At 37.9% G+C, this 23963-nt stretch overlaps 1 protein-coding gene across 1 annotated transcript in view; it reads left to right on the top strand.

The window, feature by feature from the left end:
- LOC129741085 (zwei Ig domain protein zig-8) overlaps positions 1-23963 on the top strand; it is a 67063-nt gene that overhangs the window by 30628 nt on the left and 12472 nt on the right. The window contains exons 2-6 of the mRNA XM_055732786.1: positions 528-857; positions 6384-6631; positions 6802-7015; positions 16294-16471; positions 19053-19189. Of these exons, the coding sequence (XP_055588761.1) occupies positions 773-857; positions 6384-6631; positions 6802-7015; positions 16294-16471; positions 19053-19189 (862 nt within the window). The 5' untranslated portion in view covers positions 528-772. The remainder of the gene's footprint in view (positions 1-527; positions 858-6383; positions 6632-6801; positions 7016-16293; positions 16472-19052; positions 19190-23963) is intronic.

The raw sequence follows: 23963 nt of genomic DNA, 5'->3' as shown, positions 1-23963 counted from the left end.
GAGCTGGGACTAGGAAATCACTTGGACTAAGTAGAAACATTTTTTCACACAGATTTCACCACCACTAGTGCTAGCATCATCTGGCTATCGACTTAAGCACTTACCTACATATTTTCAATGATTCCATAAATAGAAAAATATTTTTAACCTTTTTTTGGCACAATGAAGCAAACGTGCGATGTCATCCTGTCAACGCCTACTCTTAGAAGACGATAATAATAAGATAAATTTGGAGCAAATCAACGTTTGTAAAAAACAGCAATACCTGCTCGTATCAAAATAACCAAACCAATTTATGCAACAACAACAACCATCTAATTCGTATTACAATTCGTGATTATGTTACCTGATAATTTCAGCTGTTTTTTTGTTGTTTTTGTTATTGTAGTGTACTGATTAACATATCTGAGAGCCAACAGCATTCGACCTCGATAAATATAATCCGATTTCGGATGCTATTTTCCAAACAATCCGGTAGGGACGAAAGAATTAAATATTCACCGTTTGTTTATTTCGATTACGTGCAGGATGTGATGTATTTACGATACTTTATCAAAATGAGCATAATTCGATGTCCAGCAAAACCATCATCGAACGCTGCCGTAAAAACAATAGCAACAACAAGCAAATTCACACCCATCGCCGTCGCCATCACCCACAACAGCGAACACAGAGGCAACAACGCAACGGAACAGGGACAATAACCGCCGAATCGGGCAAAACAACAAAAGCCAGGCTCAACGCGGTGCGGTGGTCATCATAAAATGCTGCTATGAAGCATTCAGCGTTCCGGATTATACTGACCCTCGTTTCGTTAGAGCATGTCGCCATCGTCGTCGTCCTTGGATCAATACAAGGTAGGTGGTTGGTTCGTTTGTTTGTTTGTTTTCTTTTTTGCGAACCGACGCGCGGACGGTGTCATTGTTTTGTTACAGTGCCCTTCTTTTTTTTTTTTTTTGGGTAACCATATCCAAAAACATTTATGTATCTGCATGAGATAATTATTCGGACACGGATAGCAAATAGGTGGTGAAATGCTCCTGATTAAAATTTGAATTGAAGATCTCTCACATGGAAAAATTACTATTAAAAAAATGTAGTCTTAGTAACTTTAACAAACTGACTGAAAAGTTTTACATAAGTATCAATATTAGGTTAAGATATCTCTCAAGAGGAGGATATGTACATACATAAATTTGTTTTAAAAGTTTAATTTAAAAATCTGAGTCTATATTTTGCATAAAGATTTGAAAAGAAAACTTTGAGATCCAAAGTTGAGTTCTTAATCTTTTTCTGTTATCTTATTCAGATGTTTGAATTTATACTTACAAAAGATTCTTTCATACAAGAACTTTGCACAAATTTGATAACAAGAAATTTTTCATTCTTTTTCTATCTACTAGACTTTCAATACGCAAAATAAGCTGTAGTTGTCTTATGTGTGTATCAGAATAAAGTTTTTTTTCTTATTTACAACTGAAATCGTGGCTCCAGAGAGTAGTATCTTATTCTAATTGGGTTTTCGTTTATAGCACTGCAAAACTTTTTCTCAATGAACAAACAAAATCGTCACCCGGGACGATGCAAATATATGGTTATTACACTAACCCTCATACTCACCCTCAACACTGATATCTTTTACGGGTTCCAACCGCCAATGAATCCAATAATAGCAATTACAACGAAATTCGTTGAGAACTAGGTTGTCTCTGTTAGTAGAGTAATACCTCGATATAAAGCAACGAAATTTTTTTTTTTCGTTACTTTATATCGAAGTTACGTTATATCGAAACACTAATTAAAATGGTCCTTTGGAACATCGGTAGTGATCGTTAATGTTTATTTTGGACTTCTTTTGTAAATTTGGCGATATATTCGTCTATAATTTCTATATTACTGGACAATTTTTCTCCGCTTAGTTTAAGAAGGTGAATACCGAATTCTTGGGTTGTCACGTTTTTGCTCGTTTGAAGTGTGCATAAAAACACGCTCTCAAATCACTGAGCTCGCTATACATGGGAATTCTCTTTCTGAGTTTCTCATGTATAGTTAGCTAGCGTAGAGCAAAGGCGGGAGCAATTCATGGGAGCTTTTCATTAAAATGCCCTCTAGTCCCTGTAGCCTAAAATTTCAACACCTTTCAATCTTTCTCCTATTGGCGCACTAATGCCTGTCTATCCACCTTTCTTTCAAATTTCTATAAAATAAATTCTCTCTAGTTTTCATTCCACCGCACATGCTATTAAAATTATAATCATAAAAAACTACGGCGATTTAAATCATATAACAAAATTAAAAAATGTATGAAAAGAACAAAATATGAAAATGACAAAAATGACAAAAAGTTACAAAAGTGACAAAAATGACAAAAATTACAAAAATTACAAAAATGACAAAAATGACAAAAATGACAAAAATGACAAAAATGACAAAAATGACAAAAATGACAAAAATGACAAAAATGACAAAAATGACAAAAATGACAAAAATGACAAAAATGACAAAAATGACAAAAATGACAAAAATGACAAAAATGACAAAAATGACAAAAATGACAAAAATGACAAAAATGACAAAAATGACAAAAATGACAAAATGACAAAAATAACAAAAATGACAAAAATGACAAAAATGACAAAAATGACAAAAATGACAAAAATGACAAAAATGACAAAAATGACAAAAATGACAAAAATGACAAAAATGACAAAAATGACAAAAATGACAAAAATGACAAAAATGACAAAAATGACAAAAATGACAAAAATGACAAAAATGACAAAAATGACAAAAATGACAAAAATGACAAAAATGACAAAAATGACAAAAATGACAAAAATGACAAAAATGACAAAAATGACAAAAATGACAAAAATGACAAAAATGACAAAAATGACAAAAATGACAAAAATGACAAAAATGACAAAAATGACAAAAATGACAAAAATGACAAAAATGACAAAAATGACAAAAATGACAAAAATGACAAAAATGACAAAAATGACAAAAATGACAAAAATGACAAAAATGACAAAAATGACAAAAATGACAAAAATGACAAAAATGACAAAAATGACAAAAATGACAAAAATGACAAAAATGACAAAAATGACAAAAATGACAAAAATGACAAAAATGACAAAAATGACAAAAATGACAAAAATGACAAAAATGACAAAAATGACAAAAATGACAAAAATGACAAAAATGACAAAAATGACAAAAATGACAAAAATGACAAAAATGACAAAAATGACAAAAATGACAAAAATGACAAAAATGACAAAAATGACAAAAATGACAAAAATGACAAAAATGACAAAAATGACAAAAATGACAAAAATGACAAAAATGACAAAAATGACAAAAATGACAAAAATGACAAAAATGACAAAAATGACAAAAATGACAAAAATGACAAAAATGACAAAAATGACAAAAATGACAAAAATGACAAAAATGACAAAAATGACAAAAATGACAAAAATGACAAAAATGACAAAAATGACAAAAATGACAAAAATGACAAAAATGACAAAAATGACAAAAATGACAAAAATGACAAAAATGACAAAAATGACAAAAATGACAAAAATGACAAAAATGACAAAAATGACAAAAATGACAAAAATGACAAAAATGACAAAAATGACAAAAATGACAAAAATGACAAAAATGACAAAAATGACAAAAATGACAAAAATGACAAAAATGACAAAAATGACAAAAATGACAAAAATGACAAAAATGACAAAAATGACAAAAATGACAAAAATGACAAAAATGACAAAAATGACAAAAATGACAAAAATGACAAAAATGACAAAAATGACAAAAATGACAAAAATGACAAAAATGACAAAAATGACAAAAATGACAAAAATGACAAAAATGACAAAAATGACAAAAATGACAAAAATGACAAAAATGACAAAAATGACAAAAATGACAAAAATGACAAAAATGACAAAAATGACAAAAATGACAAAAATGACAAAAATGACAAAAATGACAAAAATGACAAAAATGACAAAAATAACATAAATGACAAAAATGACAAAAATGACAAAAATAACAAAAATGACAAAAATGACAAAAATGACAAATATGACAAAAATGACAAAAATGACAAAAATGACAAAAATGACAAAAATGACAAAAATGACAAAAATGACAAAAATGACAAAAATGACAAAAAATGACAAAAATGACAAAAATGACAAAAAAGGCAAAAATTACAAAAAAGGCAAAAATTACAAAAATTACAAAAATTACAAAAATTACAAAAATTACAAAAATTACAAAAATTACAAAAATTACAAAAATTACAAAAATGACAATTATTACAAAAATGACAATTATTACAAAAATGACAAAAACTTATTTGAATAAAAGACAACATGCCCCAACCTCACTTCAGCTTAAGCAACTTATCTGGAGGTGCAAATATAGTCAATAAGTTTTGAAATGGAGATATGTACATGCTCTAGGCTGGATTTTCAAAAGCACAAAAGCGACTATCACAATACTGAAGTACTGGAGTTACATTTTCAACCCCTGCGCTTATTCGCTCTTTATGCCTCTGAGAATTTACCGCATGGCTCATAAACAACATTATTATATTTTTATGACAAAAAAGTATTGAAATTAAACATACTTATTCAAATTAGAAACATTTTTAAAAGTTACGTAATATAGAGGCAAAAGTTGCTTTATATTGGGTAACGTTATATCGAGGTTGCTTTAAAAAGAGGTTGCTTTATATCGAGGTATTGTATACGAAAATGCTGTAAGGCGGCATCCATAAATTACGTAACGCAAAAATGCACTTTTTTGACCCCCTCCCCCCACATGTCACAAATCGTAACGCTTAGACGTACCCCCCTATGAAAATTACGTAACGCTGATACTAACACCCCCCCCCCTCCCCATATTCTCATGTTTTTTAATACTGATTTTCGAAGATATACTCCACTTAGTTCGTCGGAGTAATCAATATTGCATTCTTTAAATCAATTGAGAAAAAATAGTAAAATTTCCGTCTGAGGTTGAATTGAGTTTTTGGGGGTAAATGTACCTAATATTCGATTTTCCAACGAATATTACACGTATCTCAGAATCTTTAAAAAATAAAAGATCACAAACCACCTTCAACCATTTTGAAACTTGCAAGTTTTAAGCTGATTTTGGTTTGCTTATCATTTGCAAAATTTGCATGACATCAATAAAGCTATTAGTTGCGATTAAGTAAACTAAAGTTTTAAAGGAAAAAATCGTTACGTAACGATGAGCATAACTCCCCCCCTCCCCTATGTCACAATTCGTAACGCTGGAGCTTACTCCCTCCCCCCCCCCTAGGAGCGTTACGTAATTTATGGATGCCCCCTAAGAAGGATCCTTCTAAAATCAAACTTCTTTCGACTCTCATTCAATCTTACTGTGTTTTTGTTTATGAGCAGTGGCAATCTAGTTCTCCACGAGTTTTCCCCTAACTGCTGTCGTTGTGATCGTCTTTTAATTCAGAAGTCCGCCAGTTTTTACCTCTTACCGTGGCACTAGAGAGTTGACATTCAACATAAAAGTGTGATTTCTACGTAACCCAAGATAATTACACAAGAATGGATTTATGACTTTTTCAATTTATGAAACGAACTATTTAGTATCAAGTTGTGGCTCCAGAGAGTAGTTTTCAGTTTCAAGTAGGTGCTATAAACAGCGTGAATCCGGAAAGTTTTTTGTTTGTTTTTGGAATAATGATTTTTTTTAGATTTTCTGCTATATTCAAGCTTTAGTATACGTCTTTTTTTCGTAAAAAATATTGGCCACTTATGCTTAAGACTTATTTTTTCTTTCATGGATGCTCAGGGTGATGAATATTCGCAGTAGAAAAATTTGAAAAAAAATTGCATGAAATTAAAATAACAACAACTGTTTCACTTGCAATCTTATTGATTCGATTTGTTAGCTAAGGAAATTTATTTGAAACATTCGGACGTGATAATTTTAAGTTGTGGTTAGTTACCAAGTGTTGATTCGACCACTTTTTTCTGAAGCCCTATTAAATTCATTCCAAGTTTATATGTAAACTTTTGTTATTCCGTAGATCCACATAAGACTACAAACAGCTTTCTCCAGAAATTCCTATTTATATTTATACTCTCCTGTCGGATAGCTCTATTTCAATAGTAGAATCCTAACAAACTGTGTTGAATCCTTATTTCCTGGTACCCACTTCTCTATTAATGATCCCGTTCCGCTGCACAACACATTGCAAACAACCGCTCTTAAATGTGTGAACGAAATTCATCAGAAACAATGGAAATAGCGCGCATATTTACCTCTTGTTTTTACTCTTCTCCCCCACCACTCTTCTCTACCCACAGCTGGCAAAAACGGACTTAATGAGAATGCATTCAAACCAGTGGCGCGGAACTTTTGGCAAGACATTTCTTCGCCGTACACGGACATGCCGGATGACGACTTCGGAGGGGAGGAGGAATCACAGGAAGAGAGCACGACGCACGACCCGTATCCGTTTTTCGACGATATCAATATGACCGCCAACGTCACAACTCAGCTAGGCAACGACGTGTATCTGCATTGTCGCGTTAACGATTTAAGAGAGCGAACGGTAGGTTGGAGAACACTTTTCTATTTCTGTCGATCCGTGGGAACTGAACCGGAGCCCATTCGTGCATCCATAATGAACTTAACCTTCGGGGGAACGTGTTTCTTCCCTTTATTCTACACTTTCGATTTATACACCTTTTTTTTGCTTGTTTGCTTTCATCCATCCATCAGGTATCCTGGGTACGACGAAAAGGTGACGAAATTCATCTGATTACCGTGGGACGCCACACATATAGCAGCGATTCCCGGTACTCGCTTCAGTATCAGGCGCCCAATGATTGGCAACTTTTGATCCAGTACGCAAACGAACGAGACGAGGGGCATTATGAGTGCCAGATTTCCTCACATCCACCTTTGGTTTATCTGGTTTATCTGATCGTCGTCGGTAAGTGAAGCGTGCTGGCTTTTATCGCTTTCCTGGCAGGTGCCACTTCTCTCTTCCTGTATGTACAGTGAGTGTATGGTACAGTGACTGGCAGCATGGCCATACCGTGTTGCTACTATACAGCATCATAAATCCCCAACACTGCACATCACATTCGCCGATCATACGTATATTCATGCGAAATACTACCCTCAAACCATCCATCCAGCCATCATCCATTCACTCAACCTCAACCTGTATCAAATTTAGGCCATATAGGTGTGGGGGTTGGCGCTATGCTCTTTTGATGTTGGCAACATTTTTTTTCTCCATACCGCGAGTAAATCAAATTTTCAAATACCTGGTCAGCCAACCAGCTATTGATTGGAAAATATCGATTTTTTTCCACAACAAAACTAACTTTGATTGCTTGCAATCTTGGTTGGACATGTGACGAACGAATTTTAATAGTCGTCGATGAATTTGAATCCTGTAACTATTGGCTATTTGTACTTACATTGAAAGGAAAATCATTTCCGTGCAAAAGCTTTGGTTTCGTTGGATTCTACAACGTAAACAATACTTTGAAATTTTCGCTTGGTTGGAAAGTGATCTTGAAATTATCCTTGAAACAAACTCGACTTTAAACCTGAATCTAGATTTGTTGACTACAGTAAATACTAATGAAGACTTAACAAAAAATTGTCATCGAGGGGATACATTTTTCACTGATTCGGATCCGTTCGTCTTTAGTTGGCAGGAACAAAGCTGATGATATTTTGATACTGGAACCTATTGTAACCGAAACTTCTGAAACCGTTTTGCCGCTTCTCACGTCTTTCCGGTGTATGAAATATCCACGGGATTCTACCATTTTATACAGCGCACTTCACAATTAGAACAATATTCACATTCGCAGTTATAATCAGCCGGATTCGACGTTCGATTAATTGTATTTAAACTATTTCTTTCATTTGGAAAAATACTTATTTTACGGAGCGAAAATATTGACGTGGGCAACGCCTACTTCCCAACCTTGTATCCTGACCGGGCATACCAAGCTATTTTATCTAAAAAACGGCAAAATGCGGGCATTTGATTTCAATATTCTAAACCCTAAATCCAAAAAATTATCACAACTCAATTCGATTTTTTTATTTGACTTTGCAAATAAAATGAATAAATTCGGGCAAAATCCGATCTTTTTCCAACGAAATCCAGGCAACCGGGCCGGACTTTTCCTAAATGTTGTGTCAAATATCCGGATAAAAACGGGCAATCTTTCACATTTTCCACTAACACGGGGGCACCCCTTTTCTTCATAAACAAACAAAATCATCATCAAAATAAACGAAAACGCTAATAGACAAAAGATTGAGCCGCAGAGTGATTTTTCCAAACCGGGACGTGTCTGCAAAATTTTCGTGGAAACATAAACTTAAATGGACTTGAAAATAGGATTGGTTATAATCGCAGCGCACTAAATTGGACTGCGCACTCATGACTGCGACATTTGTGCGAACTTGTACATTCGTGCGACCTGTCAAATCAGTGTAAAATCTGTCGGAGTTTTACACGCTAAGCTCTTGTCAGTCAACCTTTGTACGGATAACTGCGACTGCAAAACATTGCACGAAATCCAATTTTCAATGAAAGAGATAATACCTAAATTGCCTAAACTTAAGACTTTATAAGATAGTATAGATGATTTGGTGATTGACCCAAAGATTTGCTTTCACACTGTCTTGAAAATATTAGCTTGAATATCTGATTGACTTCCATGATGATTTGCATCCTTCACAATCACAAACTTTAAGTTTCAATTTTGTAGCGATCTATGGAATGCAGTCTTGCTAGTGTTTATTTCAAGCTTCCAAAATATCCCATCGATCCGTCGAATTTCTATAACAAACTCCAGCTGAACTTCTTCACTTCATTCTTACAAATGAAACAAAATTTTTGGGAAAAAAAATTACCGGAGCAAAAATTTCCCAAACTTCATCGTTCAAGCACACGCCTACTTCTCATTTCACAAATATGTAATCTCAAAACTGCTATATAGAAGTCCCTGAGGATTGACTTGACTTGAAAATGTACATTTATTTCAGATTTTTGTAACGAGTTTACATATTTGTTTTTAAGTGACACAGGGTAGCCTTTTCATCTTTAGTGCTAAAAGTTTCAGTATTTATTTTGATGATCCTGATTCTACCAGATTTAAGTCGTTTTTATCACTTTCGTGAAATGGAAAAGTTAGAATAATTGAAAAATTACCTACTTATAACTACAATCTAAACTACTATTTACAACCTACAACTACTATTTACATTGAATCTTCAAAATATAAAGTGTTTATCAAGGTATACTCAGATATATTGCATTTATCTACAAATTTGTTTCTTATTTCATTTATGATTAGGTCTAATTTTTGCACTCCCGCTTCTTTGTGGAGGTCGGAAATTCTTGTACAGAATGGACGATCTAGAATCATCCGTAGGATTCGGTTTTGGACCACTTGCATTTTGTTTCTATGTGTTTGAGCACACGATCCCCACACCGGAGCTGCGTAGAAGACTGCAGGTGATATTATTTGCTTGAAAACGGCCAGTTTATTAACTCCTGATAGACGGAACTTTCGATTAATCTGCGGATATAAGCACCTGATCAGCGATTGACATTTTACTAATGTTCTTTCGACGTGTGATCTGAAGAGAAGTTTTTCGTCGAAAATCACTCCCAAACAGACGACTTCGGCGGACCAATCAACCCTTGTGCCGTTCATGATCACAAGTGGGTGGTGGTTTAAGTCCACGGGATTGTCTATGGAGGAACATAATTGCTTGAGTCTTCGAGGCGTTTATCTTTATTTTCCACGTACTGGCATAATTAGCAAAGGTGTTTAGAGATCGTAGTAGGTGATTTCACGAGGTTTCCTTCCTTTAACTGCAATTGCGGTATCATCTGCAAACAGGTATAACGTGCAGCCGTTCCCCAGGGGTGGAATATCAGAGGTATAGATGATGTAAAGCAAAGGGCCTAGTAAGCTTCCTTGCGGAACACCTTCCGGTATAGAGATGTTGTCTGTTAGAGAACTGTTCAATGAAACTCTAAACGACCTTAGTTCTTGGTGATTTTAATAAGATAAGTTGGGAAATTTAATGAGCTCAGTTTGTGTATCAGTCCATCGTGCCAAACATTGTGGAACCGAAGTAGGCTTTGGCGGAATAGGACGAAGTAAATTTTCCGCGTGTGTCAAAATCATTGTGTAGAGAAAATTTATGTTTTTTTAAAAGAAATTAATCGAAAAGTGTCTATCCTGTCAGGCTATCGAAAATCGATCGAACAAATTCTCCTCTAGCAGAATTTTCGAAACTTCCGCCGAAGTAGAGTCATTAATTGCACCGACTAGCTACGTTCGGGAAAGTGAATAAGTGTGATCAAACTGGTTCTGGGCTTACTTTCCAAATCGTGTGGGAAGATTTGTTTCTTGGATTCCTGCCCTTTCGTGATTTTTGATAGAGTTACAAAAAATGATGCAAATGTTCAATAATTGAATTGAATTTGTGAAGTGATTCTTTCATCAATACCGTCGAAAAGTCGGTGATTTGTGTTGTGTTTCCAAAGTGCGGTTGATAGAATCAATCCAATTTCAAGAAAAAGCGAATATCAGGTTGTTTCGTAACAAAAATGGAAAAAATAGTGCTGGATGAAAAAAAGAAAGAATTGTTAACAAGATGGGGGAAGAAATTGGTTTTTCCTAAACGATTAACTTAACGCCACCAATTTTTCGTTTTGCTATTTTTTGGCTGCGCTTCGTATTCTTGAGTTACGGCTTGCTACGATTTAAATGTGGATTGCATTGCAACGTGTTGTGTTGTGTTGTGAAAAAGTATCGAGATGGACCGAGTATTATTAATTATTAGTTCAAATTTTTGAGGCCTTTTATGAATACAGATAAGTATTCTTTCATTTAATAAATTCTAATATCCTTTTAAAATGGTACGAGGTAAGATATTCAAAATGTGCAAATTACTTATATTTATATTTCAATAACCAAAATAGCTTAACTCTATTAAAGGGGATTGGTGGGGGGTTGGACAGGGCATCGAACGATCCGAAACTAATATACAATGGATTGTGGGTTCAAGCCAGCCGGAGTATCTTGGCAAATTTAGAATCATGAGTAGGTTACCTACTTATGTTCCTTTTCAGGATTCTTTATTTGTTACGAACAGTTGGAAGGGAGTAAGATGAGTCAAACCTGTCCCAAGCCAGTGGTAACGGATCCCTTGGTTGTGCTGCAATTATTGTTGATGAGTTAAGCATGAACAATATTTGAATATGCGATCGAGACTTCCCGTACCGACTCGGGTCGAAAGATCTACCAGCCACTGGTGGGTTTAAATACATACATATACATACATACAGTCCATCGTGCCAAACATTGTCAAACGCCTTTTCAACATCTAACAAAGCCATTGCTGTTGATTTCGATAGTGTTTTATTCTTTCTGATGTTGTTCATTACCCGGACTAATTGATCAGAGGTGGAATGCCCTTTTCTGAAACCAAACTGCTCAGATAATATGATATTTTGTTCCTCCACAAAGTTTAGTAACCGATTTAGTTACAGTTTTTCAAAGACCTTGCTCAGCGAGGAAAGAAGACTGATTGCCCTATAATTTGAAGGTAATGTTGGATCTTTCCCAGGTTTGCGGATGGGAATGATTTTGGCTACTTTTCAGAGTCTTGGGAAGTAGTGTAGTTCTAGGCATTTCTTGAAGATAATGCTAAGGAATTGATACACTTTGTTGCTGAGCTTTTTTAGGATAAGCTTGAAGATACCATCGAACCCTGGTGCTTTCATGTTTTTGGTAAATTTTAGCACTGAGCAGACTTGGTCAGCAGTGACTCTGTTTCATTTCGATTGGTTGGTCGATGTTAGGTCTCGCTTGAATTTGGCCGCAAGGTCGTTGCTGGCTGTACACTGCCGGGGACAGTACACAGCGATGACTTGGATGTTTCCAGATGATGCTGGCACTTCCACAGACTCTTATCACAGAAGAGCGGAAGTGTGGTCGAATAAGGTACTGGATACCCTTCTCTCTAAATTTGAAATACCCAGAGCCCGCCTATCTTTTACTCAGACGTCGCCACATGTATGAAGCAGCCGACGGCTGATCTTAATGAACTCAGATATCAGCGGAAAAATTACTCAGATGTCAGAAAATTCGGCACTCAGAGAACTCGAGTGCTTGAAGGCGACAACTGAGTAAATGTTGATCAGTTTGTGCGAGGTGGTCAGACTTGGTTTGTTTTTCTGCGGCAAAACTAGAAAATTTACATGGTGAATATTCATTTTAAAGGTAATTTCTAGGTATTAATCCGATTTTATTTATATTACAGGGTTCTAAGACGAAATGATGATGGTCCAAATAAATTTGCCAAAGCTGAATCTGGTACGGCATACTGGGTCCCGGCCCGAGAGACGAAATCCGACGGGTGAAAAAAAAATTTCTTCAAGTTTGTGGATTTTTTTTTTAAATAAAGGTGTATGGACATTATTTTTACTTTTGTTATTTATCAAATCAACAAATCCATCATTAGTGTGATTAATAATACAGGTTTTAACTATTCTAGCATGAAAATGCGGCCAAAAACCGCTTCAGAATTATTCGCGCATTCTGAGTAACCAAGACTGTGGTTTTGGCGACAACTGAGTAACCGTCACTCTGAACTGAGTAGCTGAAAGTTAGCGAGTTTCTCACGAAGATCGCAAAACCACCCCCCCCCCCCCCCCCCCCCCCTGGAGCTGGAGCGATCTAGTCGGATGATGATGTGGTCTGACAACCAGAAGCTGTCGCCTGATTTTAAGTGGGTTTCCGTCAAGAAGCCCACATCGATGCTGTGCTTGCGGAGGAAATCAGCAAGCTCAATTTCTTTCGCTCTGATGGAGCGAGCGTTCCAGGTTAAGATGACTTATGGTTAGCAGCCATACTGGATGATGAATTTGCCGAGCACTTGGATTTGCTCCGGTTTGCTGCGACACTTGCGTAAAGCGCCGGACATGTTGACGAAGATTTCCATCAGCTCGTCTGCAGATAACAGATCGGAGTTGTTGTTTCAGGGAGTTGGTTGCCATCGGAAGCCAGGGGGGGGGGGGTCTGATGGTTGGTTGATGCTTGTTTTCGGTTCTGTTTGAACTCCTCGCGATCCGAACCTTGGTGCGCACCTCCACAATTGGCGCATGTAAACACCGCTGCTTCCGCCACCGGACAGGTAGATGTTGGATGGTTTTGGGCACAGATGCTGCACCTCGGAGTGATGTAACAATTTCGAGTGTCATGACCAAAGCCTAGGCACCGTTGGCACTGTGTGACGTCACGATGACCACCACGGTACGGCTCCCACCGGACGATGATGGAGAAAAGGGAACGGACAGCTTGTAAAGCGTTGAGCGTGACTGTCCCCTTCTGGAAGTGGACCAGAAAAGACAATCCGGGTGTTTTCTGGTGCTTTCATTTTTCCGTGTTATGCGGAAAACTCCAGTGGGAACCAGCTTGTATCGATTCGTGATTTCGGTCGCAATCACTTCGGGTTTGATGTTGGGAAGCCTCCGGATAACCACTTTGAATGGTTTTTCGTCAGGGATGTCATGGGTGAAGAATTCCATATTGCATTTTTTGAGGATCTTCGTGACTCAAACGAAATCGTCTTTGACATAAAGCACAACTTTTATGCCAATCGACGTCAGCTTGTACTCGGCGTGGGCGTTCACTGATGCTAAGATGCTGACCAGCTTGTTGAGTGGGACATCTTTCACCACCAGTGGCGGAAGCTTTACTTTGATCGGAGTAGCTGGGTTTCCGGCAGGCTTGGGAACTGGAGAGCGCGGCTGGACCACTCTGGGAGTGTAGTGTGAAACCGATGCACTGGTCTCACTAGCGGAATCCATGCTCTCCGATCCACGTGATGAGCGGTCGCTTCTCGAACCTTCACTCTGAAGTGACACGCGACCCGAAGACTGCTTGCCACACTCAGGGTCGGATCCCTTTTTTCTTTTACTGTTCTTCCCTTTGCCCATCTCGGGCGGGCGAAGGAACGCAACTTGGTTTCAGGTTTGAAAACCGCGATGAATTATGTCACTTGAAGCACGAAATAATGTTCTGAAAAGAACAACTCTTTCCTATTTCGGCTCCTGCAAGCAATGAAAACGACAGCAATGTAAAAGTGGACTTAACTGCTCAACAGCCGAGCGAAGAATGAAGTCCCTGAGGATTCAAATGCTTGTTACTTTGTCTCGGAAGACGAATGACTTCAAGACAGCAATCAAAAGCAATCATGTTGCCTGGACAGAAGATAATCGGTTCTAATTACTGATCTTAAATTTGACCCAAAATACCGGAAAACTGTAAAAAAACTCCACCTGAAAACTAGTACCTATGATTGATTTAAGGTATGAACTAGAGCTAACGAATCATATTACAATCAACATTTAGTAATTCTCAACATGCTTCATATTCTTCAGTCAGGACATGTATAACTGGACCACTATTTGAGGAAAGTTCAAGCATTGAGAAATTGATGCAACTTTGAACATTCTTTCCAACAACCGTAGGTTCGCGTTTCAACTATAAAAGTTTATGTTTGAACTTGCATTTCTATGACCACGCAAAAAAAATTTGTTTGTGTTTTATTTCAACATAGGAATTTCAGCCTACTTCAACTTTTCTCTGTGTAGTCAAGTCATAAATTTTTGTTGTTTTCTGCCGAATGAAAAATGATCCCGAACGACGGAGTATGCTAAAATATCTTCAATTTCAGATTCCACTTGACATTTAGATAAATAATTAAGAAATAATTATTGATGTAAATTAAATTTTCAGGACTAATTTGAAAAATTCAAAAAAAAAGAAATCTAAAAGGGCAATCATTTTACAAAGTAAATTTCATAAACAGATTGATCTTATAATTTACTCTGCAATATGGTTGAAGATGAATTGATTCTCTCAAAAAAAAAAAACAACTCAAATTCTTTGGAGTACGTTTGGTAAAGGAAAAACAACTTTTCTTACAATGGATATGTCAATCGTTATGTAACCCTGACTGATTTGCAACTTACACAGATCGTCAGCCACCTCAAGCAGTAGACACAAAAAATATGAATTAATTCTTTTTGTTTATTTTCGGAACATACAAGCGAGACTTGTTAACGAAAAGTTTCTGGCTGGAAGTCAATCAGGTGCCTGCTAGTAGTCCAATTATTTTGCACACGATTTGACCACCGTATTCTGCTTATTTTACAAGTGGGCAGCTTTTTTTACCTTGAAGACATAAGGTCAGGCCAGTTTATTTGTCAGCTGAACGAACCGGAGAGAAAAATTGACGGTATTTACCACTTTTCCAATCGGAATTGTTGGATTTCACTTGATTAAACCATTCACATTCCTAGCCTTTATGGAAACAATCATCTACACTTCTAGTAAAATTTTAATTCACTGCTAGATCCTCTAGGTCTCCTAAAACGATTGACCATAAACACTTTGGTCGAATAGTGAATTTTCAGCTGTTTTGGGGTTTCACACAGGGACTTCCCTGGATTTTTGATGGTACTGCCCAAAAATTTTGGCCAATGATTTTCTTCATTCGAAGCTTTCTCATAAACCACTTAATAGATTGTCACAAAATTCCCATATTTAACAATTACATAATCAGGTAGCTTCACTGAAAATTTCATCAAATTCCATCCTTGTTTTCAAAAGTTATTGATAAAACAGAATAATGCATTTTTTAAATAAAATACGCTTTTTAAAATAATACCTCAAACTGAACTGATATCAAATATCTACATTCAAAATCTGATTGCAATTCCAGAGTTCCAAGTCCTGAAGCTTATCAGTTGAAGTGTCATTAAAAATAATCTGAAACATTAAATATTATCTGAACAAACGCTCAACCCTATTTATCAGACGGTAAATCTTCCACCAAAAAGAGCCAAACCCGCGGCCTCAATCACCCCAGAGCCAAAGCCAAGCGATACGATGCGGTACGCGTGTGGGTGGTCTGGGCAATCATTAAATAAAGATTTTCACACACTCATCCCTTGTTACCTACCTATTCCACCCAAAAATGCCAGAAAACCCGCAACCGACAACTGCTTTCTGTCTCCACTCACTCCTTCCACTTCATCATCCCACCTTGTTGAATGTTGCCGATGATTATGATGACGATAATACCAATAACAGTAATAACAGAAGCCGTGCGTACCGTTTCCGGTTTTTCTTCTCATCCCCCACGCAGTGCCGAAAGTCGAGATCGTTGACGAGCGCGGTGTTGCAACGGTAGATAAATTTTACAAAGCCGGCAGCACCATCGAGCTGAAATGTATCGTCAGCAAGGTTCCCCAGCCGACGAGCTACGTGACGTGGAAACACGGCCTCCGAATGCTGAATTATGACACCAGCCGAGGTGGCATCAGGTAATTAATTTATAGAAGTTCATTAAATCAATTTTAAGCTCTCTTTGGCTCTCTGTCTGTCTGTCTGATTCAACAAGCCAACAAACCGAGCAGTGGGATATCCTATATGTATTCAAGAAAGTTGTTGGGACGGATCTAGGGAGCTTAACTACCAGGCTAATGTGCCGTGCCATCAACCTTCCTATCTCAGTGTGTGTAGAGCATGGCCTGGAATAAGGCCCTGCGGGGGCTATCACTTGGCTGTTGTCGGGGGAGAGATTATAGCCTTTTAATTGGTAGGTCAAAGTGGGAATACGGAAATGCAAATTCAAACTCAGATCTGCTCACTCGGAAAGGGATTTAAAAATTTAAAAAGGAAACACTTTCGGAGTTTTCTTTAGAACAGTTGGGAATTTGAAGGTCTAATAGGAATCAGTAGGGAAAGATAAAGGATGATGGGAATCCTACAAATTTTCTTTGAATAAAAAATTATTCAGGGGCCCATAATAGGTCTTTAGATTTTCCCCAAAATTTAAATTTGGTTCATTTTTACTGATATAGTTATGTGCATTTGATTTTTTGTCATTTTTGTCATTTTTGTCATTTTTGTCATTTTTGTCAATTTTGTCATTTTTGTCATTTTTGTCATTTTTGTCATTTTTGTCATTTTTGTCATTTTTGTCATTTTTGTCATTTTTGTCATTTTTGTCATTTTTGCCATTTTTGTCATTTTTGTCATTTTTGTCATTTTTGTCATTTTTGTCATTTTTGTCATTTTTGTCATTTTTGTCATTTTTGTCATTTTTGTCATTTTTGTCATTTTTGTCATTTTTGTCATTTTTGTCATTTTTGTCATTTTTGTCATTTTTGTCATTTTTGTCATTTTTGTCATTTTTGTCATTTTTGTCATTTTTGTCATTTTTGTCATTTTTGTCATTTTTGTCATTTTTGTCATTTTTGTCATTTTTGTCATTTTTGCCATTTTTGTCATTTTTGTCATTTTTGTCATTTTTGTCATTTTTGTCATTTTTGTCATTTTTGTCATTTTTGTCATTTTTGTCATTTTTGTCATTTTTGTCATTTTTGTCATTTTTGTCATTTTTGTCATTTTTGTCATTTTTGTCATTTTTGTCATTTTTGTCATTCTTGTCATTTTTGTCATTTTTGTCATTTTTGTCATTTTTGTCATTTTTGTCATTTTTGTCATTTTTGTCATTTTTGTCATTTTGTCATTTTTCATTTTTGTCATTTTTGTCATTTTTGTCATTTTTGTCATTTTTGTCATTTTTGTCATTTTTGTCATTTTGTCATTTTTGTCATTTTTGTCATTTTTGTCATTTTTGTCATTTTTGTCATTTTTGTCATTTTGTCATTTTTGTCATTTTTGTCATTTTTGTCATTTTTGTCATTTTTGTCATTTTTGTCATTTTTGTCATTTTTGTCATTTTTGTCATTTTTGTCATTTTTGTCATTTTTGTCATTTTTGTCATTTTTGTCATTTTTGTCATTTTTGTCATTTTTGTCATTTTTGTCATTTTTGTCATTTTTGTCATTTTTGTCATTTTTGTCATTTTTGTCATTTTTGTCATTTTTGTCATTTTTGTCATTTTTGTCATTTTTGTCATTTTTGTCATTTTTGTCATTTTTGTCATTTTTGTCATTTTTGTCATTTTTGTCATTTTTGTCATTTTTGTCATTTTTGTCATTTTTGTCATTTTTGTTTCATTTCAGTGTCTTTTATGTATTGTTTTTGGGTTTTTTTCTCTGTCATATGTGTGCTAAAAATGACTATTATCGAATAAAAACGAATCATATTTTAAAGCTCAGAAAAAGTTTGTCCATAATCATTGCATACTTAAATCTAGCAATGAGATTCTGTAACCGGAAAAATATTATTTCCATCCTTTTAATTGCTTAACACAGCTTAAAGAATTCTAAAACCTACTCAGAAAGTTTCTAAAGGATGCTGCAATTGCCACAGGTGAAATGAACCAAGAACGAGAGGTTTAAAATGGATGACAGAATTTCGCCGAGATTTGTGAAATAAATTCATCAGAAATTAGTCATGCTTCCCCGGGGACAATTGTATGATGAGCCCGTCGTTTAAAAATAAGCACTATCTACAACACTACGTCGACGATGACGCTGGCGAGATGGTGCCAATTTAGCTTCTCATTAGGCAGCAGGAAAAAGCATCAATGCAGAATACGAAAATAGGGAAAAGTTGTCACCTGCTGCCCGACTGCGAAGCTTTTGGCAGCGAGCGGAGAAAGAAAAAGTTTTTCTGGTTTGGTAAAAAAATGAATGTTATAAAAAGAAAATCATTGGGCTGCTTTCATTACCCCTCGTAAGAAAATCGACGGGAGCCTTTAGGATATTTTTCAGCTCAGTTGAAACTTATGAATGTCATTATGACTTACATTTAAATCCTTAAAACGAATCCTAATTGTGAAAATCTTAAAACTCCCTTTTAAGTTTTCTTTTGAATTGCATAATTGTAGGGGTATTTCAGTAATTGGAAAATTGAGACAACTGCATCGCAAAAACGTGATCAACAACAACTGATACATTTCCTTCAAACTTGTGTTTCTTCCCTCAAAAGCGTCAAAACGGATCTGCTGACGGGTGGAGCGATGAGTCGGCTGTACATTGCCAACGCTAACCGGTACGATACCGGAAACTACACCTGCGCCCTCGCCGACATCGCACAGGCCACGGTGGCGGTCCACGTGCTGAATGGTAAGATGCCTAGCTCTCACTCAGATTCACATTTAATTCGAATATCTCAACGTTCATAGAAATTTCCATCAATCAGCTGTAGTTTTCACACCATAACACGTGCTCTATCTAGAATTGAGTCGGCCTCTGGTTGTCACCGGGAAAGGAATGGAAGCGTTTTAATCGAAAAGGAAAACGTATAATTTTCCTTTTGATTTGTTCAATCGTCAAGTTCACGGTCAGGAAAATGTGAAAAGTGGACAACCCGAACGTTGCACAGTTCCGATCTGGTATCTTCCAATTTTGTGCTCATATTGCCTTTGAACAACTTTACAAAAATGATAAAATTGACAAATTACAAACATGACAAAAATGACAATCATGGATCTTATGGACAGATCAACAAGCAATTATGGATCCCAAGTTTGATTCCGCTGTACGTAAGGGTGGCTACGGACAGCAGAGAAATCACTTTTGGTCCTACGGAAAAATCACAAAAATATTCGACTTTTAATATCTTTGGAACTAGAAGAAATATATTGAGGTTTGGATTGGTTCGTTCGTGAAATTGTCTCAAAAACACGATGAAATCGACCGCAGCGTAGCTGAATATCGTAGGGTGAGCTCTTGGAGCAAACTTCTCTTTCCAATTGCGATCCCCGGCCGTAGTCGTCTAGCTTGGATTGTTGGCGACAAGATGTGGTAGGAGCTGATGGCAACAAACCGTCGTACACACACCACAGCACTAGAATGTGTTTTCAGCAGCTGAAAGCGAGCTCACGCATGCTAACCACATCGTAGCACCACACCATGTAGTAGTCCTCTCGGTAATCAGCTTCATCAAAGCTTCTCTCCGGACTAATTATTTCGAAGCTTTACTTTCGGCCCGACGACTCACCAATAGCACCATAACGTTGCCATCGATTAATCCACCTAAAATTGAAAAGCGTGAAAGAAAGAATGAGAATTTCATTAACGTGCATTCGGAAGCCAGTGGAGGTTTTGAGAATCCTGAAAAAGAACGTTCGGTTACTGTTTTGAAGGCGAAAGGTTGCGTCGCGTGTTCAGGTGAATGCAGTGGTCTTGAACAGTACCGGAAATTCCTTAAATTGGACATCGGGTCTCGTTGGACGATCATCAAAGAGCAGAATTTGTACAGGAAGTGTCTGCGGAAGCATTTTGGTGCTTGTAAGGTGAAAGAACCATGCGGAAGAAACGGTTGCACGTTCAAGCACAACAAGCTACTCCATGACGATAAGCGCTACAGCAAGCCAGCGGCTTCTGAGTCAACAAAGTCTAGCAACGATAACTCGCCCTCGAATTCTACAACGCAGAGCTGCAACACGCATTCAAAGGCTACTCGGAGAGTTCTGTTTCGGTATGTGCCTGTGACAATCTACGGGAAGGGAAAGCAAGTGAATACCTTTGCGTTCCTCGACGATGGATCATCTGCAACTTTAATGGAGCACGGTCTACTGAAAGAACTTGGTTTGAATGGCACCCCTTATCCATTGTGCCTTGACTGGACTGGAGGCCAAAGTCGGGAAGAAAAGGAGTCGGTTGTGCTAGCTTTGAAGATTTCCGGAACAACCGAAGCAAGTGAAGTGTTCGAATTGTCGGAGGTTCATACGGTCAAGGACCTTTCTCTACCGAAGCAGTCAGTTTCAGTTCCGCAAATGGTAACGAAGTACGGTTATCTTGATGGGCTACCCCTACGGTCCTACGAAGGAGCTTCTCCACGAATCCTTATAGGGATGAACAACTGTCGCCTGGGAAGTTCTTTAAGAAGCCTTGAGGGAGATGAGAACGAGCCGATGGCATCCAAGACATGACTTGGATGGATATTGTATGGTCCCTGTACAGCGGAGTTTGGTGTTAACGAGTCAGACTATAGTGGTTACCATAGCTTTCACATTTGCCCGTGTAACAAAGATAGCGAGAAAGATGTTCATGAAGCCCTGAAGGAGTACTTCTCAATCGAGTCGATGGGAATCTATGGATCTTCGAAGTCACTTCTCTCTAAGGACGAAGAAAGAGCATTGAAGATTTTGTCTACTGAAACACGTCTTATTGGAAACCGTTACGAGACTGGATTGTTGTGGTGATACGATCAACCAAGGTTACCGAACAGCAAAGGAATGGCTCTGAAGCGTCTAGCCTGTTTAGAAAAACGACTGAAGCGAGAGCCTGAATTAGCAGCGGCGAGGTCAGCAAAGATGTCCGAGTACGAGGAGGTTATATTTGGCGACTATCGATCCAGGAAAAAGCGGAGAAGCATCCAAACGACTGGTATTTGCCGATATTTCCTGTTACGAATCCGAACAAGCCCGGTAAGATGCGTATCGTGTTCGACGCAGCAGCCAAAGTCAACGTTAAACTCGTTCCTTCTTACGGGACCTGATCAGCTAGTATTCCTGTTAACTGTCCTCTTCAAGTTTCGTGAATTTCGCATCGCCGTCGTGGGAGACATCCGAGAAATGTTCTTTCAAGTAAAGATGAAAAAGCAGGACCAGCGAAGCCAGATGAAATTGTGGCCCAATACAGCTGCAGTTGAAGATCCAGAGGTGTACGTGGTAACAGTGATGACTTTCGGAGCGGCATGTTCTCCAAGCAGTGCATATTACGTCAAGAACCGGAACGCTGACAGATTTGAGGAACAATACACTAGGGCAGTTCAGTGTGTTAAGTACGAGCACTACGTGGATGACATGTTGGCAAGCGTAGAAACCGAAGAAGATGCGACGAAGTTAGCTGAAGAAGTTCGATGGATTCACGCGCAAGGAGGGTTCGAGATAAGAAACTGGCATTCTAACTCAAGTTATGTTATCGAAAACTTACACGAAAACCCTACCGTGGAGAAAAACATGAGCTTCTGTCCGGAGATGTCAACAGAGAAAGTCTTCGGAATGTGGTGGGACACAACTACTGATACGTTTACGTTCACTGATACGTTTACGTATCACCGAAACACGATGCAGAGCTACTTTCCGGAGCAAGGATGCCTACAAAACGTGAAGTCTTGAGAACTTTGATGACTGTATACGACCCTATGGGACTCATTGGCAACTTTCTCATTTATTTGAAAATCCTGCTCCAGGAGATTTGGCGTTCCGGAACCGGTTGGGACGATGAAATCGACTCGAGGTTGACCGAAAAGTGGTTGACATGGATTGAAGCGCTGCCGAATGTACGTCAAGTTACTATCCCACGCTGTTACCGAACTGTGACGCCCATCGAGTCGACCAACAGTGTGGAGCTAGTGAAAATGGAATAGCTGCCGTTGCCTACTTCTAATTCCAAGAAGGAGATAAGGCGGAATGTGCGCTGATTGGATCAAAGACCCGTGTAGCCCCGTTGAAGTTCCTCTCTATTCCTCGTCTCGAGTTGCAGGCCGCTGTAGTTGGAGCACGCTTTTCCGATAGTATCGCCAAGCCACACAGAATAAAGATTACACGATGCGTTTTCTGGACTGATTCCCGTGACGTAGTGTGCTGGTTACGGTCTGATCATCGACGATACAGCCAATTTGTTGCGTTTAGGGTCAGCGAATTTCTTGATACAACACAAGTAGGAGAATGGAGATGGCTTCCAACTAAGCAGAACGTAGCGGATGAAGGAACGAAGTGGCAAAGATTGCCGAACTGAATTGACCAGATTTCTTACTAGAACCCGAAGATTCGTGGCCTGGCGACGCTGGAGATCAAGGAACGACGATGGAAGAGATCCGTGCTAGCGTTCTTCACTACCAAGAAACCAAAACACTGATCATTTCTTTCGAACGTTTTTCGAAATGGCAACGACTTTTGCGATCTGACGGATACTTACACCGTTATTTCATCAACTTCCAGAACACCGTTAGAAAAACCACCCTAGTGAGAGGCGCTCTGACACAGGAGGAGTTGAAATCAGCTGAGAACACAATACCGATGTGTTCAGCAGCAGGCTTACTCGGACGAAGTTCGATTGATATGCAGTCGAGTACAAGGAGCTTCACCCTGGGACAGGCTTCCGAAAAGTACTGGCGAACGACAGTATTCTTGCGAACGTCGCACATGCACCTCGATGAAAGTTTCCCGAATATTTCTTCCCCGACAGTTTTAAAAGGAGCGGTCGTGCGATGTACAGCGATGGCTTGTTTTACCTCATGCAAGAGTTTGTTCGTGGGTATGAAAGTTTTTTAAGCTCCGTGACAGTTTTGGGAAAATCTTCGTGACAGTTTTCAATGCGTTGAATTTCGCATGACAGTACTACTCACTCCGTCCGACTGTAGCCGAGATTCGCTCGGGCCGAGTTAATTTCGAACGAACGTATTTTCCTTTTGCTTGAAGCTTCTGCGGGTGGTGATCACCCCAATCACCCTCCCCTTCCCTTTTCGCCTAACCTGCACCGGCACCACACATCGCGTTACGCCTCGGTCGTATGCTGCTGCTCGGTTTGAGTAGATGGCTCGTTCGATCTATTCGAACCGAGCAGCAGCGCATACGATCGGGCATGGATACGGTATGGGCACGACAGTCTCCCGTGACAGTCCTGCCCAAAACTGTCACGCCTGCAGCCGACAGTTAGGATGAAATTATTTTCGAAACAAAAAAGGTAAAAAACGTAAAAAACAAAAGAGGTAATTCAGGACTTCCGTTGAATCTTTCGTATCTCAATCGTCAATCAACGAACACGATAGAAGCAGTTCAACTGTGCACGGATTTTTTTAAAACTACTTTCGTAAAGCACAGGAATACCAGTAGTACTCAACACTTGGCGACTGTGAACTCGTTCAACATCAGCATTCCCGAAATAA

The sequence above is a fragment of the Uranotaenia lowii genome, chromosome 2 (genome assembly GCF_029784155.1).
Source record: "Uranotaenia lowii strain MFRU-FL chromosome 2, ASM2978415v1, whole genome shotgun sequence".
Taxonomy (NCBI): Eukaryota; Metazoa; Arthropoda; class Insecta; order Diptera; family Culicidae; genus Uranotaenia; species Uranotaenia lowii.
The sequence above is the reverse complement of the archived record's forward strand: the minus strand, read 5'-3'. Positions and strand labels throughout refer to the sequence as shown.